The following is a 17321-nucleotide window of genomic DNA, read 5'->3' as shown; positions in this document are numbered from 1 at the left end:
TGGTACAATCATATTTTGTTTTTCAATCGTTAAAACAAGTGTAAGTTCATTTCTTTTATCAAAATTTATATTGAGTTGGATTTCCTTGTAGGTGTACAAACATGCCGTAAGAGGGTATACAGCAGAGCCAAGAACCAACCACCGATGCTGATACAACAAAATGACAGTACAAATGAATTTGATAATATTACTGAAGGTATATGTTTATAGCATTCCATAACATTATTTTACAAGAATTATTAATTTAGAGTATTATTCTTACTAACAAATAAGAATCTTACAAATATAGAGGAAATCAACATAATGGATTTGTGTGAAGAATTTGTTGCACCTGTCATCACTGATCGATGTGAAGGTACGATTGTTATCCCATCATGAAATTTTTTAATAAAACGAAGTTGAGCCTCCTCTTGTCTGGTTTACCTGTATCCTTCCTGGTACGAGCTTGTATGCTTGCTGGTACAAAAACATAGTTTTAGCTTGTTGACTTACAACTATGCATAGCACAGATTGGTCCATACTATGGATCAATTATTTCGTTGTACAGACCCAGAAAATAATGAAGAGGACATTCATATGAATATAATGAAAAAGGAATGTCTCTATTTGAAATTTTCTGTGATTTATAATCGATTTTAGAAGTTCATCTTTTGAAATTGGGACTGGTTCAGGAAAATTGCTACCAGCCTGAAATTTGTCAGTTACAAAACCACCTGTTCATCATAGTCCCGGAGCCATAAAAATTCTGAAATTAATTAGGCATAAAGTTCAAGTATTGATGGTCATTTCCATATAAAGAACTCCAAATTTGGCCCAGCCAATTGCTCTCAGAAAAAATCACAAATCAGACTGTCAGAATAGAGAACTGCTGGTTCCTGAAATTTGTCAATTACAAAACCACCTGTTCATCATAGTCCCTGAGCCATAAAAATTCTGAAATTAATTAGACATAAAGTTCAAGTATTGATGGTCATTTCCATATAAAGAACTCCAAATTTGGCCCAGCCAATTGCTCTCAGACAAAATCACAATTCAGACTGTCAGAATAGAGAACTGCTGTTTACCAGCAAACACTCCTTCAAAAAACCTTTAATCATAGCATGTTATTCCTTTAGTGAGTATGAGGAACTTCATCTGAGCCGAAGCATCAGGTTTCTTTTTCTTTGAAAAGAAGGGATTTATCTTCAAACAACCTAAAAATGTTAATGCTTACTCCATAATTTAAGAATACTCCAATTTTTCTAACCGTCTTTTTAAATCTGTTTAGATAATTTTGATGATGGCGAATGCAGCTACAATGCATCATCATATGATAATGCTAATACATCCGACCCATTTGATTTTGTATATCAAGACCTGCCCTCCACGCAAAGTTTACTCAAGGAACCAACCTACTGCATGTTTTGTGGGGCCAAAAAGTTCCAGTACGAAATCCCAACATTCTGTTGCATGAATGGGAAAACCCAACTAGCAAGCTCCAGTGTGCCTGATGAACTTTATTATTTGTTCACCACTAATGACAAGATTGGTGTTGAGTTTAGACATCACATAAGGTCCTACAATACCCATTTCTCATTCACATCATTTGGAGTAAAGGATGCAAAGCGAAAGAAAAATAACAACCGTGGTGTCGGTCTGACAAATGAGAATTCAAATTGCGGGGGAGTGTATAACTTTCGTGTTCATGGACAGATATATCACTTCATTGATCAATTGGTGCCGAGAGAAGGAAGGCTACCAGAGTATCTGCAACTTTATTTCTTCGACACAGAATTCGAGTTGGAACATCGACTGCAAAGGATGCCAAGCCTTGATAAGGAGATAGTAGCAAAGCTGATGATAATTCTTTCCGCTAATCCATACAGCAGAGTGTTTAGGAGCCTTGGAGAGTTGCGCACACTTCACACTTCTGGAATAACGCTAAATGCCTCCGCAGATCTTGATCAGCGTGTCTACAATAAACCAACCACATCACAAGTGGCTGCGGTTTGGGTTGAGGGCAATGGTGATAACAGTGCATTTAGAAGAAGCATTGTTGTATTTGGGAGGTCATTTCGATCCAGTATCGTTAATTACCATTTTGGATGCTATGATCCATTAGGATATCCATTATTTTTCACAAACGGTGAAGTAGGTTGGCATCCAAACATTCCGAGAGTGGGTGTCTCTATGGCGTCTATTACGGATGAAGATGATGGTGATGAGGCTGAGCAAGGTAATTAGCTGTCACGATTCTGGAAATATTTATACCCTGAACCTATGCAAAGAATAGCTACCGAAAAAACAGAAAAAACCAGAAATAGACCTTCCTGAAATACCCTTCACGTTCTAGCAGCTTGTAGGCCACTAAGCCTTCCGAATTAGAATATGATCAGAATAGAAAGGTTATAGAAAGTTATTTTATCTTTCCAACGCATCTTGAATCATCTAATTCCGTAGCCGAATGAAGCTGTCAGCGTATTGAAATTACTTACTTCAGTACTTTTAGGTTGTTTGTTTTGTTTTAGCTTTGTATGTTTATGGTTTTTATTAGAGAATGTTATATTTTTTTATTTCTATATTAAATTCAGAAATAATATCTTTGATTTACAGTCAGCGATATTTATTTTCTCTATTTTTTATGAAATTTTTTTTTTAGTAAATTAGGTTTTCTACTACATAATTTGCTCCCGTTGCTGTGCACGGGCACGATTACTAGTTTTAATATAGAGATCATGTTGAATGGCTTGGATTGAATGTATAGATTTTGAAAATCACAAAACCGAATTGTTGTAAGATGTTGTAATTGTAAGTGAATCCCTTCTCTTGTAAATATCAATATTTCTTAGACAATAATGAATTTTTAAGAAAACCAAGGATTTGATTATTTTGACTCTCATCAAATATAAAGAAAAAATTCTCATAAAAATACCAAAAGTAAAAAAATAAAAAAATATTTTTTCAACAATAACAAATTTTAATTTTTACATTAAATAATTGAGTGACTTAACCCAATCTTTACTTGAACAAAAAAAAAAAAAAAACTCATTGTCTTTGAAAATGCAAGTTCTTTCACAGCAACCCTTCCTACAAATATGGTTTCCACTTGTTTTGCACATTAAATAATAAAATGTTCTTTTCATGTCATTGAGAGAGAGACTGACAAATATTATAACATGTCGAATGAAAATTTTATGTTGCTGTCATGAGAGAAATGATCATATTGCAATACATCAAGGAATGTAATCAGAAGTTATCAATTATGTTTTCTGTATAAACAAATTACAATTGTTCTTACCTTTAATTCTTCCAAATTTATTCTTTCATTTTTTTTTTTAAAACAAAGCATAGAAATTAGTAAATTACACTTCACTATACACTCCAATTATAATGACGTGCATATTTCTTACTTTGTGCAAAACTTTGCATATACACCCTTGTAACTTGTAAGGTCTCCCATTTTGAAACAGTTTAAAGGGTAACTTTAAAAGCTTGTCTAACCCATGTTGACTAATAACAAAAAAGATGCTTTCCAATTGGTAACTTCTCCTTTCATTCCATCAAACATAAAATATTTATCAAAAAGTGATACAAAACACAGTTGGTTGACATTTTCAAGTGGAAGAACTTTGAAAACTCTTGACAGGATCTACCAATGCCAAAGCTTCCATTAGTGCTTCTAGAAGATGCTCGGGATGGTCTTCGATTCTCGCATAGCTGTTTTGTGTCGGTACCTTTCGCAAAACCTTCCCTACAATCTATACAAGGAATTAGTTCTCTATTAAGTGTCTAATTAGAATGAAAGATGAATTTTCACTTTGAATGACAAAGTAACACTGCATCTTTTCTTATCCTTAGAGATATGTGCCTCCTATTTCTACCAACTTTTTAACTACACCAACTTACAAAAAGTTCGGGCATTATCTGCAGAACATTGAAATATTGATGCAAATTTGAAAAGAAGCCATAAATCAGAAGTATCTAAAAAGAACGGTCAATATTTACCACCAGGTGGCGTGAATTCCCATACCAACAACACCATATTAATCATCGACACCTGATTGGACACTACCAATGGTATTAAGAGCGGTAACAATCCATGCAAATGTTTTTTTGTTCCCTCTTTTTTAAATTCCTATTCCTATTATCTGTGTTCATTTGATCCTTGATCCATACCAAGCTCGTAAATAATTGCAATAGATGGATTGCATTGCTTCCGGTAAAATAGTAAAAGGTAAGCACAGTATTGTTAAAAGTGAAAACCTTGCGAGCGTATCCGCCATAAGCTATTCCTCCAATCAAAGCATCTCTCCCTGTACCAGCTCTGGTACGGAATAGGCCCTCTTTCTTAAGGCATTCAACTGTATGCGAGTTAGTACCCCCAGCTAATTGATAAAACCCTTCAAAACCAACCAAAAGGAAGTCAATGGTAAAGAATTATCCTGATCCAACAAATTAGTTTACTTTGCCAAAAAAAAAAAACTCTTTGATGAATTGGAATAGTAGCAAGTACCATGAGGCCTATTGTGCGTAGAGGCTAAATGAATAGCATAGGAAATAGCTTGCCTTGTTGCACCTCTACCAATATCACCGCTCATGGGCCGACCATCCAACTACAATTGACATTTAATCAAACCAACATTGAGCGTTCAGTCAGTGCCGAGATGAAGAACAGAAAAAAAAAAGCAAATATATGAATCTGGTAAAGAACTCGAGGTAATGAAGTAGATATGGTACCAGTTGAGTACCACAAGTTTTTGGTACCGCAAAATGCCCCAACCTCACTTTTTAATTTTAATAAATATCGAATGCAAACCGTTGATCTTGTTCATTTTCATGAAAGATGCTTCCACATGTAAAAAATATGATTTTTGGAGTTCATTTCATACTAGATCAAGTAGTCAAAATGTTAACGAATTTAGTTAAGTATGATTTTAATTTTAGTGTGTTCATCTTTTGACATCTTGAAATAGTCTTAGTCTCTTGGATGAATCTAGAAATCATAAAATTTTGCATGGATTCATCATTAACGAAAATTAAAAAAGATCAACACTTTAGGTTCAATATTTGAAATATAAATGAAACACTGAAATTGTGGCATTTTGTCTGGCACAATCTTTTTATGTTGCATTGGAACCTTCCTCTTCTCTTTTATCTCTTAAAAAGGGCATAAAAAACATATGACATGTTTAAGCTTGATAAAAATGAAATAAGAGAAACCTGCCATAAATTGTACAACGGGGGGCAAGAATGCATAATTGAGAATAGTTGATTCATTAGTCCCAAAGTTGTCTCGCCAACATATGGTAAACTCACCTGAAATTTTTGAACTTACATCAAAAACAAAGTTTTCCAAATAAACAACTCATTGTAAGGAATACAAGCATAGTATATAGCAGCATCACACTGTGCAGGAAGAAAACCTTTACTAATGTCTTCCCTCGAGATATTAAATTTAGTTATTATCCAATGCAGTCATAAAGGAAATTCAGAGAAGTGAACTATTCTGGTAATTTTTCTTCTAAGAAATGAAAAACTTACGGCTACTAGTTTTGTGTGACCGATCGAGTCACCTAGGCTAGCCCAAAGCTCACTGAATAAGTCGGTACCCCTACAACAGTGTTGTGAACTTGGAGTGAGAAGATCCAGACTCTAGAGACTAATTGTTAAGGGCACTTTTGGAAAGTAAAGGAATTATTTATCCATTTTCAAATAACACCCAACACTTCTAATAGTCTAATAACATGCAACTACAACCAAAAAGCCAACAATTTTTTATCTGTTTTCGGAGTCACCCAATTATTAAACCCAAGGTTAAGCAAAAAATTATTAAACTACCCCAGCTTTTAACACCTTAACTACATGTCTTCATGAACAGGTTATACAAACTCGATATCAAATTTCAGTCCAATTTGGACTGCCACCAGAAAAGGAACCATATCTCAGTTGAGTAGGGACATCTTCTGCCACCCAATACAGGGTAGAAAGTTGGTTCGATCACGAATATAAAAAAATGATGACAATAAAGTAAATGGTATAAATACCTCCCACTAGTATGAATCTCAAGGGCATCAACATCATCCCTTTCCAAAAGATTGCATGTGATTATTGGATCTCTCACATATGTCATTGGTCCTAAAATGTATGATGAGAGGCAAAAGTGGTCAATATATGGTTGGTTATGGCCGAAATAAAAAAAAAAAGATTCATGACTGTTTTTCAAGATCCACGAGAACAAGTGTAGTATAGTCATAGCTAGCATGGTAAAGTACTGATATTACTGCTGGCTTGAAAAGCTCCCATAAATGTATTATATATATTTTCTTTGTTATATATTAGTCCTCAAATGGAGAAGGATAAATTCATAATATCTGGAGTTTAAATGTATTTGTTGAATGAAGAGGTTGCTGAACTTAGGTTTACTATGGCTTAACTGTGCACCCTCGCTTTAGTCAAATGAGGCCTTCATTCTGCACTCATATTAGTCATATAGGCTAAAAAGCTGCTCCTGTAGGACTTCTATCTATTATATGTTACTGGTACTTAGTTACCGTGACTTGTTCAGTCTCATTATGTATTTATCAAATAATATAGTTGTCTTCCTTTGCATTGATTTCCAAATGTTGCAGGATAATACAATTAGGGAAATCCTTAACTATAGTAAATTACTTCAAATTTCACTGTTCTTTGGTGTACATACTCAATAATTTTCCTAGAGATATAAAACAATATAATGTAAAGAAATAATGCATAAATAAGAATTAAAACACACTTATTCTATCAAAAGGGCACACAGAGAAGCACCGACCACACCCGTAGCATCTCTCAGTTATTACCCCTCCCTTCAAATGAGAAAAAATTAAAATGATGAAATATTATGTCATACCAGTGTTGTAAATAACGGTATGCGGTCGTCGGACGGACAATGTACCGCCAAGTGATTAATCGGGAATAATCAGCCCTGATCGGAAATAATCGGTCGATTAATCAGAAAAATCCATGACGGTTTTGTCACCGCCAACGGTTAATCGGCCTAAACGGACGTTTTTTACAACACTGAGTCGTACTAATAGGTGCTCAACTAATTTATGGGCTTATGTAACACCAAGAAAATACCTTAAAGAAAAATAACTAAATAAAGGGACCAATCCATGGTCAATACTGTTTACCAGTCAGGTGTGGGACCAGCACATTAAGAAAAGACCAATCCTCATAAGACCATTTTAAGGGCAAAAAATTCTTCAGTGGAAGACAGAAACCACACTTGTGAGGTACCAATACGAACAATCTAGTAAAGCAATAGTCGAGAGGCTATAGTACCTCAAGCTTACTACATGAAGTGCTGGTACCAGTTCCATTAATTTCTTGTACCAATTTGAGAGAGATTGCTTCAGCTGGGCATATCGCCTGACATGGTCTCGGACAATCAGTTGGGCATTCTTCAGGATCAAATTCTAGGAAAAAAAACTATATGATAAAATAATTTAATTTAAAAGTATATTTAAGGTATGTCTGTTCTTAAAATCACAAAATCAAATTTAAACCCAAAGCAAAATCAGTTCAAAATAGCATCATGAAGACCGGTATGATGCCGCCTCCCTAGTATGGTTATATGTACTGTGACCTAGCTTTTCTAAGGTATAACCTGGTCAAGCCTGATCAATTGAGCAGTTAAGAACAAAGGAAGCAAGACAGGTACTGTTAGTAACGTACCAGCTTTACGAAAATGGAGATCTTGTCGGTCATCATTTACACTGATCATGACCCATGGTCGGTTAATAGTCGAGATCGACTGAGCCGCATTAATCCCTTCATTAACCGCATTCACAACCGATGCATCAGCTGCACAGTCAATGCAATCCACTGCACACAAGACACTCTTTCACTCACCTACTTGTGCAATTATGTCTGAATTCTATCTTGTTTAACCTAACCATCAATTCAACCTTACTGTACTGCTTCGATTTGAAATCTATTATTGCCAAAGTGAAAGATGAAGATATGCCGTTCTTTAAATGTTCATAAATGCTCACCTCCAGCGAGAGTGTAAACAAGAGAGAGATTCCTTACATCAGCCACATCCTAAAGAAAAATGCCAAATTCAGTTCTTTTATTCATTTCTACATGGACTATAAAAGAGAAAAGTAACATAATGACATGATTGAAACTTGAAAGGGCGATTGTGAAAATTGACGATTGATTGATTGATGTAATACCTCGAAGCTGGCGCCACAGATGAGCTTCACCCAGTCGCCTCGACGGAGCGACTCGATCGGCGGGGGAAGAGATTTGGTGGACCTGGCGCTTCTGGACCGAGCTAAGGTTTGAATTGCACTTAGTAGCAAGGCTTTGGTTGAAGGAAGAGAATGGAGAGCAGGCATGCTGATGCTATTGCTGGAAAGTATCAGAGAAGATATTTCTTCTCTTTTGTCATGGATTCATGCAAGATAGATAGATATAGAGTATGTAAATTGCAAAAGAACCCGCCAAAAGTTATAAATTATGATGCTAGGCTGCAATTAAAGAAGCACGTAAACACTAGATATGCCCTTATTGCTTAGAGAAGGAAATTAGTGTGAACATTAACGTCACGTGTCGATTACGTGACATGATTTGCGTGTTGCGTGACATCATTATTTATGTGATGTGATTATATTCGAGCGAAAATTATATATCACGTTACACGAACCAGTCACGTCACGGTATGAAATATATAGAGTATTCATTTTTTTTGGTACGCAAGAGTATCTAGTTTTTTTTAATTAATTTTCAGGTTTTACTGATACAGAGAATCTAGATTTCTCTTTTAGTGTAGATTTAGTAATACCGGTACTCATATATTACTAATTTATATTTTTTTTTCTAGTTTAATCCAATGAATATTTATAATTTGAATTTTCAGGTACAATGAAGTGGTGTGTACTGAATAGGTGCATAGTATTATAAATATACATGCATAGTTCATTTTGTGTTGTTCATTATTTTGTTCATTACACTTTAAAAAACAAAAGAGAGAAAGACAGAGTAAAAGATGGGGCTTTCAGATCGGTACTAGCATACCGATTGACCATTGATTTTCAAATATGTTCGTGTGGATACTAATAGAGACATGGTTGCTGTGTTGTTGCCTGGATTCGATATGAGATCGAAAAGAGAAGAAGATTGCTGCTAGCTAGGACTAGAATTCTCTACTACACTTCTAGTGGTAAAATTTGTTTATCTTGAAATTTAATTTACACATGAATTCTGATTTTCAGATAGTGAACAAACTGATAAACTAAATCAAATTGTTGCACTATAACTAATCCGAAACCTTTCAAAAATTGGCGTGCATAAATTATATTGGGTACACATAAAAATTCTGCACCTTAAATCTATTAATCAATCACTAATCACTGTGCATTCATTAGATTGATTTTTATTTATAAGACATAAAAAGCCATGCTTGCATTGTTATCTAAGACAATACCGTCTTTATGGGAGATCAAAATGTTAGAAATTTAACACAAATTAAAATTTATAATCAATAAAAAAAATGAGCACTTCCTAGAAAAAAAATGTTGCACATCAGATTAGGCCCATACTTAGTAATTTATCGTATTTGACCGATCGTATATCAAATTGGACCAGATTTGAACCAATCGGACTTAAATTTTTCGAAAACTGTAACAAATAAGACCAAACTTGCACCAATGATCCCTAAAAAATAACAAAACTAACCAACTTGTTAATTTATCATATTTGACATATCGTAGACCAAATTAAACAATATTTAAATCAAATTGGACCAAATTTGTACTAAAAACAATGTTTGTAATTTTTTTAATATGACATCATCCACTGGTACAAAACACACCCCATATGTGATGACTCGTTCGGATTTGGACGAGGAGCTAGCTCGGTCCATGTTTCCACATATGATACGGGAAAATATGAGCACATTGCTCTGGTACCCGACCACGGGACACAAGATCTCCAACGCATATGTAATTTTAATTCTGATATGTAAGTAACTAACGATGTAGTCGGACATCCACACATATCTTGAATAAACATATGCGCTTCCCATCCTCTATTTGACATTTTGTAGGTATTTCAAGTAAGAAAGACAAAAAAACCAAAAAAAAAAACAAAACTTCAAAGTTAATTTAGTGAATACTGCACATGGAGTGGTTAGAATAGGATGAGAGGATCCGTCACCATCTTGCTTTATTTGACATTTAAAAAATAATACAATAAGTATTTATTTATTATGTGCAATGTGGATTCTATTCTCATAACTAACATTACTCAAAAATACAGATGTGCAAATTTTAAAATTCTGAATTCAATACACACACTACAAATATATAAGAATTTAGACTATTTATTTAAATTAAATTAATCAAGGGTTCATTTTGAAAAATAGACAAGGGAACTGATATGACATTTTAATCTTATCATTATTATTTTTTTATGTGAAAGGCATCGGTAGCGCTTGCCTTTCTTTTTAAGTGGGAGAAAGATCATACCTTCAACATACACCACTTACCTCTCATTTGGGCCGACTTGGGAAACTTTTTTCCCTTATTCCCATTTTTATGTTAGGGAATCTCTTTTTTTTTTCCCTTCTTTATTTCTTCTACTGTCAAGGACTTGAGAATTCTTATTTCTCTGGATTGCAAAGTTCGATAATATCATCCGACATTCTTATATTATGCACGTAGTTGTCATGATCCTTCAACGGCTGAGATTGAAAGTTGAATTTTTGAATAAATATCAACCCTCTAATCACATAATCTGCTACATGGTTTGTCACAATTAAATTATCAGTCTTCTTTTGATTAAATATATATATTTTATGTGTAGAAGTCTAAATTTAGTTGAAAACATACTCGCCACACAATCTACTACATGGTTTGTCACAATTAAAATTGAATGAATCTCTAGCAATCTACTTCCTTATTTCTTCTTAGAGATATCTTCAATTCTTGCAATTAAATTATTTTCTTATTTTTCAGTTTCCTCCGTTTCAATTCTCCTCTTCCTCTATAGTTTCGACAATGAAAACGAAAAATATCATATTTTTTCGAATATTATTTAGGGCTACTATATATTTGTGAATAGATGAATAACATATTTTGTGCTAATGTTTGCATAATAAAAAAAAAGGATCCTGTGCTGATGGAAACAGTTATATATTTCCGATCTGGAGAGAAAATGAAGAATATCTAAAACTTATGTGTAGACAAATTATATGTAGATAAATTTTCATTATTAAAATAATTTCCATGAAGAACATATATGTAGAGAAAATCCTTATTTGAATCATTTAATCATATCTTTTTCAATTTTGTTTTTTTACATATCATTTATCATCTAAATCGTTTAATGACACGTCTTGTTTGAGGAGAAAATTAGATATTAAATTGCAATGATAATTCAATAAAAAATTTCATGTTATATTTGATCAATTTTTTTTATTTGTTGTGGTTTCTATAATTGTTATTTATTATTTGAATTTTTTTTTCATTTGTGTATTTTTTTTTCATTTAAATATATTTTTTCTTAATTTTATGTGAAAGTCAAATAAAAATGTATCTTTGTATTCTATTCAATCTTATAATATATCTCCGTTGCAACGCACGGACAAGATACTAGTATTTTACAATGTACAATGTATCCTTCCCAAGGGAGAAATAATTGTAGTATACAAATTAAGTTAAAACACACATAACAATCATCATGCACCTTAGAATCCAATCGCTATCCTATATATACTACTTTTGGATTATAAATTAAAAATTGTACATTATTGGCACAAGCTAATGTCACTTTTTACTTAATTTGTCCTTTCAGCATTAAGAGAAATAAAGGGGATCCTTAATTTCCATTATTAATTTCTAATTAATACAAACTAAGAAGGTCGCAACCATGAATTGCCTCGGAAAGAAGGGCCATTATATTGCATCCTTAAATTTTGTAATATGTAGCTCAGAAAGAAGGATCACTTGAAAACAAAATCAAGCTGCTAGATTTCTTAGTTGAAGTGTTGAACTGATTGTTCATGACTACTAGTATTCAATATAACATCCTGCCAGAAATCAATAGTTAGAATTCATGCATGCATTAAGAACCACTGATCTGAAATGGAATTAAAAAAGGTAAATTTGTGTAATGTACGTTGATGCACACTTTAATTTGTTGATGTCGAATGCGTTATTAGTTATTACTATTGCACAATGAAATATTTGTTATTTTTTAAGTTAGGTAGGTATTCAAAACTAGTTAGGTGTGGATTTTATTCATCCATAATTGATGTTAATTCTAATTATAAATAAGTTGTTGAAAATTAAAAAGAGTTGCACTTCGCATGAAAACGAGGAATTTTTCTATATGTAATGACTTATGGAAATAAAAGAAGTGTTTTGTTTCCAACAAATATAAAAAAAAAACGATCTATTGAGTCCGGTTCAAATATTATGGATTAGACTCAATAATTCAGATCCATATATATATAGATAGGCTAATCTGCTTTCAGTAGCATATGAGCCGAAATACACATAGTCAAAATTTGAAATTTCAAAATCCAAAAAGTCGATTTGAACCGTTCATCTTGTTCTCCATATTAATATGTGCTTGGAGACCAAATTTTATATTTTTCTAAATTTTTTTACTATTTATTAAGCCGCTTTGAAAATTGTTGATTCAACGGTTTTACTATTTTGTTAAGCCACCACCGTTGGATCAACAATTTTCAAAGTAACTTAATAAATAGTAAAAAAATTCAGAAAAATGTAAAATTTGGTCTCCAAGCACATATTAATATGGAGAACAAGATAAACGGTTCAGATTGACCTTTTGAATTTTAAAATTTCAAATTTAAACCGTGTGTATTTCGACCCATATGCTACCGAAAGCATATTAGTCTATATATATATATTTAGTTTGGATCTGGACCGTTCTATTAATGAAGAATCCAGCTCTGTTTCACTAATGATTTCAGAAAAACATAATATTTGAATCTGAATCATTGAATTAGATCCATATATTTTAGATCGAATTCAATGAGTCAGATCTTTCTATATTTTTTAAAAACAACTCAACAAGATACTATTTCTATTTCCGTACATCTGAATTTAATAATTTTTATAGATAAAAAATTTCCTTAAAACGATCGGATAATTGTATCGTTTTTATTTCCAGACAGATAAAATTAGGTTTAAATATGAATTGAATATTAAACTAAGGAGGTCGCAACGGAATTCGTATCCTCTGAGATATCTCAAACTTTGCGTGACTTTATGGAAAATCCCAACCGTTTAAATACGTTCTGCACGAATCTCGAAGCACACATAATACTGACCCCCTACATCACCCCCGAATAGGCACCGGACACGTCGGTCACGCAAAAGTTGAGATATCTCAGAGGATACGCACTCGTCGCAACGGGCCAGATGGGGCTTTTTTTTTTTTAATATTTTTCTCTAGTCCCCTCTAAAACCCAAATCAGATTTGAGTTCCTTTGCCTTCCTCTCCGAACCCGACCAAAACCCTGAACCCTAGCTACGAAATGGGGAAGAAGCGCTCCGCTGTTATCGGCGGAGGGGGCGTTGCCAATCAAACCGCCACCGCATCTCCTCTCGACTTAAAGAACCTAATCCACGAGCACTCGCTCTTCTTCGACCAGCTCGTTGAGCTCATCCCGGCGCGCTTTTTCCTCCCTTACACCTCCGACGACAAACCATGGTTCCCTGGCCTCTCCAAATCGAAGCAGGAGAAGATCAAGGCGCAAACTCGAGAGAATATCAACAAATCTCGCCGCAACCGCCTTGACCCAACCCGACCCGCCTCTTCTACGCTTGATTTGTTGAAGAAATCTATAGATGAAGAGAAAGAATCGTCTTCAGATGATGAAGAAGAAGACGAAGACGACGTTGACGAAGAGGAGGAGGAAGAGGAAGAGGAAGAGGAAGAAGAAGAAGAAAATGAAGAAGAGAAGGATCAGAGTAAGGCTTTGTTGACTGACGAGCGGCCAGTGACATACGAAGAGCTACAGAAGCGTCTGCGACAGCGGATAGCTGAGCTCTCGTCAGGTCGCAACACTCGACCTGAGGCAAAATTGAAGCAGGAAAGAAAGAAGGAGATGAAGAGCAGCAAGAAGAAGCTCAAGGTACAGTCAAAGAAGAACAGAGAGAAGAACAAAGAGAAAGAAGCTGCTTCGGCTGATAACACTGGTAAGAGAAAGAGAGAGGATGGAAAGGATGAAAACTTTTCCAAGAACAATAAGAAGAATAAGGTTGGTGAACCTACCGATATTACATTTGGTCAGGTTAGAATTGATGGAAGAGAGAATAAGAAGAGAACAAAGAAGCTTCCCAAGGAGAAGGAATTGGAGAGAGCAAAGAGGCTTGAAGAGGCAAAGAAAGATCCTGAAAAGGGGAAGAAGGTTTCTTGGAAAGCGGCAGTTAGTAAGGCTGCGGGAGAGAAAGTGCATGATGACCCCAAATTGCTGAAACAAAGTATCAAGAAAGAGAAGAAGAGGCAGGAGAAGAATAAGCAAAAATGGAAAGAGAGGGAGGAGACAGTGGCAAAGTCCAAAGCTGAGAAGCAGAGCAAGAGATCTGGGAATATTAAGGAGAGAATTCATCAGAAAAAGATGAGAAAGATTGAGAAGAGGGAGAAGAAACTCATGAGGCCGGGCTTTGAAGGAAAGAAACAAGGTTATATTAACGATTAAGCTGGGAAATTAATATTTTTGGTGGGTTACCTATCTTCAATTTTATTGTTGTCTTTTTTGTTTTGTTGTTTTGTATTATTTGACCAAATTCTGGGGCATTGTTCAATGGAACAAGATTTCTCATTTTATATCTTTCACTATATGAGATTTTAAATTTTTAGTTACTAAATGTGAGATGTCAACATTATATTAACCCAAATTCATCCTCATTTAAGCATGACTTCTATAACAAACGCCAACTGCAACCCAATTTCCTAATTAAACTCAACTTTGAAATGGTACTCGATTACCAGCAATTGACAGTAAGGAACCTGACCAAAATGGTATCCAAAATGCTACTTGATTACCAGCAATTACCAGCAATTGACAGTGGCTGTCAGAAACACATGATTTGTTTTCATTTCAGGTTTTCACAATGTAACAGCTTAGTTCTCAGGTTAGAAACTTGTTCATGTATGGAATGATCATCAAGTGCGAGATGAAATGAAGGTACCTGGGTGCCCCATTGTTTCTTGGTGTAGGCCCGGGGCGTGATCTGACCTTCCCTTCCTCGCATCACTTCTTGCAATCCGTCAATCTCTGACTCGTTTTACACAAATCCTCAGTTCGATACTGTTGAAGAAAATAGTCACCTTTAAATAGCATCTCTTATTTCACATAATTTTTCTTTGTTCTTTGATAGCATCTCTTATTTTAGCAACTATTCCTTGATCTATTTCGGGTTCTTGGAGAAACCTGCAATGAAATGCAAATGTTAATTGAATAGATATGCCCTTTAAATATAAAAATTAGATGGCATGCAAGCAAAATTAGTTGATTCAGTTTAAGGTGATACTGATCTATAATTGAAGTAAATACAACACACTGTTTTTAGCTGCTGATTATTTCTCATCACTGATCTAAAATTCTTTTTTCTTTAAATTAAAATGTGCAATGAACCATATATTTTGAGAAAAGTTCAGAAAGTCAATTCTTTTTCGTTATTGCAAGAAGGTCCCTGTTCAATTATGCAATCTAAAATGAAGACCCTTGTAAATTGCAGTGCTTTAAATTTATTTCAAGCCTTTCATAACAACATAGAGAAATGAATTTGAGTAAAAACTAATTTAAGTCTTAACTCATGCATAATTTATCTGGTATGATTAGTCTAGCTACATTTAGTAATGTATTAACTCGACAAGACCAGCATGGTAATTAATTCTTACATTGGAAGAATTAAAAGATATCAAGACAGGTGCAAAGAGAAAAGAGAGATGCAAATAAGATACCTCCCTGAAGCATTTCACAAACGGTGTGTGCAATCTATATATATTATATATCGAACAAAATTGTTCCTAATGGAGCAGGCATAGATAAAGCTTTCATGTACATGTGCTGTGCAAGAAAGGTGAAATTGAGAAGGCATTAGATTCTGCTTGCATGAGATGATTTTTAGGTGGTGTGCACCTAATACTGTGATTTGGAGCATTCTCGTTGACTGCGCAAAACACTTCAAATTGTAAAAGGGCATTACATTTTATATGTGAAGGGTTAATTTGAGTCTAATAATAATTGTGGGTATTACACTTCAAAGTAATTGACATTTCAGTGTTGGGTAACAGTAGCAACAACAACAATAAAAATTATAACTAGACTGTTATGCTCCATCCCGTCTAGACGCTGGCTCAAAAAGAAAATTTCTAGACTTTGTAATCTCTCTCTTCCAGACAAAAAATTCTCACCGCTTTAATTTTTGGAAAGAGAAGTTCAAATAAAAAAGATTAATCCCAAAACAAAAACGAAGACAGCAATTCAAATTTTGCTGCCATAGAAGCGTAAGTTTATTTTCCAATTTGAATCTAATATGTAACCCGTGATATTTAATTGAACTTCTCTTCTAAAAAATTAAAGCGGTGATATTTTATTTTTTTTGCTAGTATGGGCGCGATGAAATACAACGGCGGCCATGTTATATTTTGGTTTTTTGTTATCTAGTTAATTAGGGAATCAGCTTGGGTCCGATGGCAATCGGACTCAAAGTAATTCTAACAGGTTCTCTTACCGTCAGATTTACTTTAAAATTCGTGTGTATGGATTTTAAAGTAAACGTAAAATTACAAGCACGAATCCTAAAACATATCCGACAATTAGAAAACCCGTTGGAACTACTTTGAATTCGATAGCCATCGAACCCAAACTGTTTCCGTTAATTAGCTATATTCGAAAGGGACTTATAAAAAAATCAGCCAAAACTTTCTTTTTTCTTTCCCAAAATCTGTCACGTCTCTCTTTCCTCTCTCCACATTTTCTCCTTTTTATAGACCATAAAGTTCAACTAGACTATTTTTAGTTAATTACAAATTATTAACGATTAAATTAACTAGACCTTATAATTTACAGTGTCCTGAACGTTACAAACTATAACATTATTTTATTTTTCAAAATCTAGCAAAACGGTTTTCTCGATATTTTATTTTATTTTTTTCTATTAATAAAAAAACCCGGAATAAAACATGACGGGGGTCGGTAAAATCAACCCAGCTTATATCCTATTAAAAAATTTGGGACATAAATTTAACCTCGAATTACATATTCCTTCGCCAAATCATACAAGCGGAAATATGATTAAAGAGGAGGGAGACAG

The 17321-nt window shown here is 34.1% G+C and overlaps 2 protein-coding genes across 3 annotated transcripts; one reads left to right on the top strand and one right to left on the bottom strand.

Annotated features, from left to right (window-relative positions):
- Positions 1-3493: 3493 nt before the first annotated feature.
- On the bottom strand, positions 3494-8434 carry LOC144556901 (uncharacterized). 2 transcript variants are annotated; one of them, XM_078305396.1, is made up of 11 exons: positions 8196-8434; positions 8013-8061; positions 7693-7842; positions 7300-7433; positions 6752-6821; positions 6024-6114; positions 5521-5590; positions 5200-5301; positions 4493-4592; positions 4243-4379; positions 3494-3737 (listed from the first exon to the last, which is right to left on the bottom strand). In XM_078305396.1, exons 1-11 carry the CDS (start codon positions 8358-8360, stop codon positions 3594-3596), a joined length of 1212 nt encoding a protein of 403 aa, XP_078161522.1. In that variant the 5' UTR covers positions 8361-8434; the 3' UTR covers positions 3494-3593. The 2 variants fall into 2 exon arrangements, with proteins under 2 accessions (XP_078161522.1, XP_078161529.1); XM_078305403.1 differs by having other exon boundaries at positions 5200-5295; positions 8196-8429.
- Positions 8435-13461: 5027 nt separating this feature from the next.
- Positions 13462-14835, top strand: LOC144557008 (uncharacterized). The gene has a single exon (XM_078305552.1). It carries the CDS (start codon positions 13532-13534, stop codon positions 14696-14698), a length of 1167 nt encoding a protein of 388 aa, XP_078161678.1. The 5' UTR covers positions 13462-13531; the 3' UTR covers positions 14699-14835.
- Positions 14836-17321: the final 2486 nt, after the last annotated feature.

The sequence above is a fragment of the Carex rostrata genome, chromosome 1 (assembly GCF_964058835.1).
Source record: "Carex rostrata chromosome 1, lpCarRost1.2, whole genome shotgun sequence".
Lineage (NCBI taxonomy): Eukaryota > Viridiplantae > Streptophyta > Magnoliopsida > Poales > Cyperaceae > Carex > Carex rostrata.
The sequence above is the reverse complement of the archived record's forward strand: the minus strand, read 5'-3'. Positions and strand labels throughout refer to the sequence as shown.

Coding starts and splice junctions, on each gene's coding strand:
- LOC144556901 (XM_078305396.1), bottom strand. CDS start 8,360: ATGCCTGCTCTCCATTCTCTTCCTTCAACCAAAGCCTTGCTACTAAGT. Junction 6,822..7,299: donor CTTCATGTAGTAAGCTTGAG/GTACTATAGCCT, acceptor TCTCATTTGAAG/GGAGGGGTAATAACTGAGAG. Junction 4,380..4,492: donor TACGCACAATAGGCCTCATG/GTACTTGCTACT, acceptor TTGGTTTTGAAG/GGTTTTATCAATTAGCTGGG.
- LOC144557008 (XM_078305552.1), top strand. CDS start 13,532: ATGGGGAAGAAGCGCTCCGCTGTTATCGGCGGAGGGGGCGTTGCCAAT.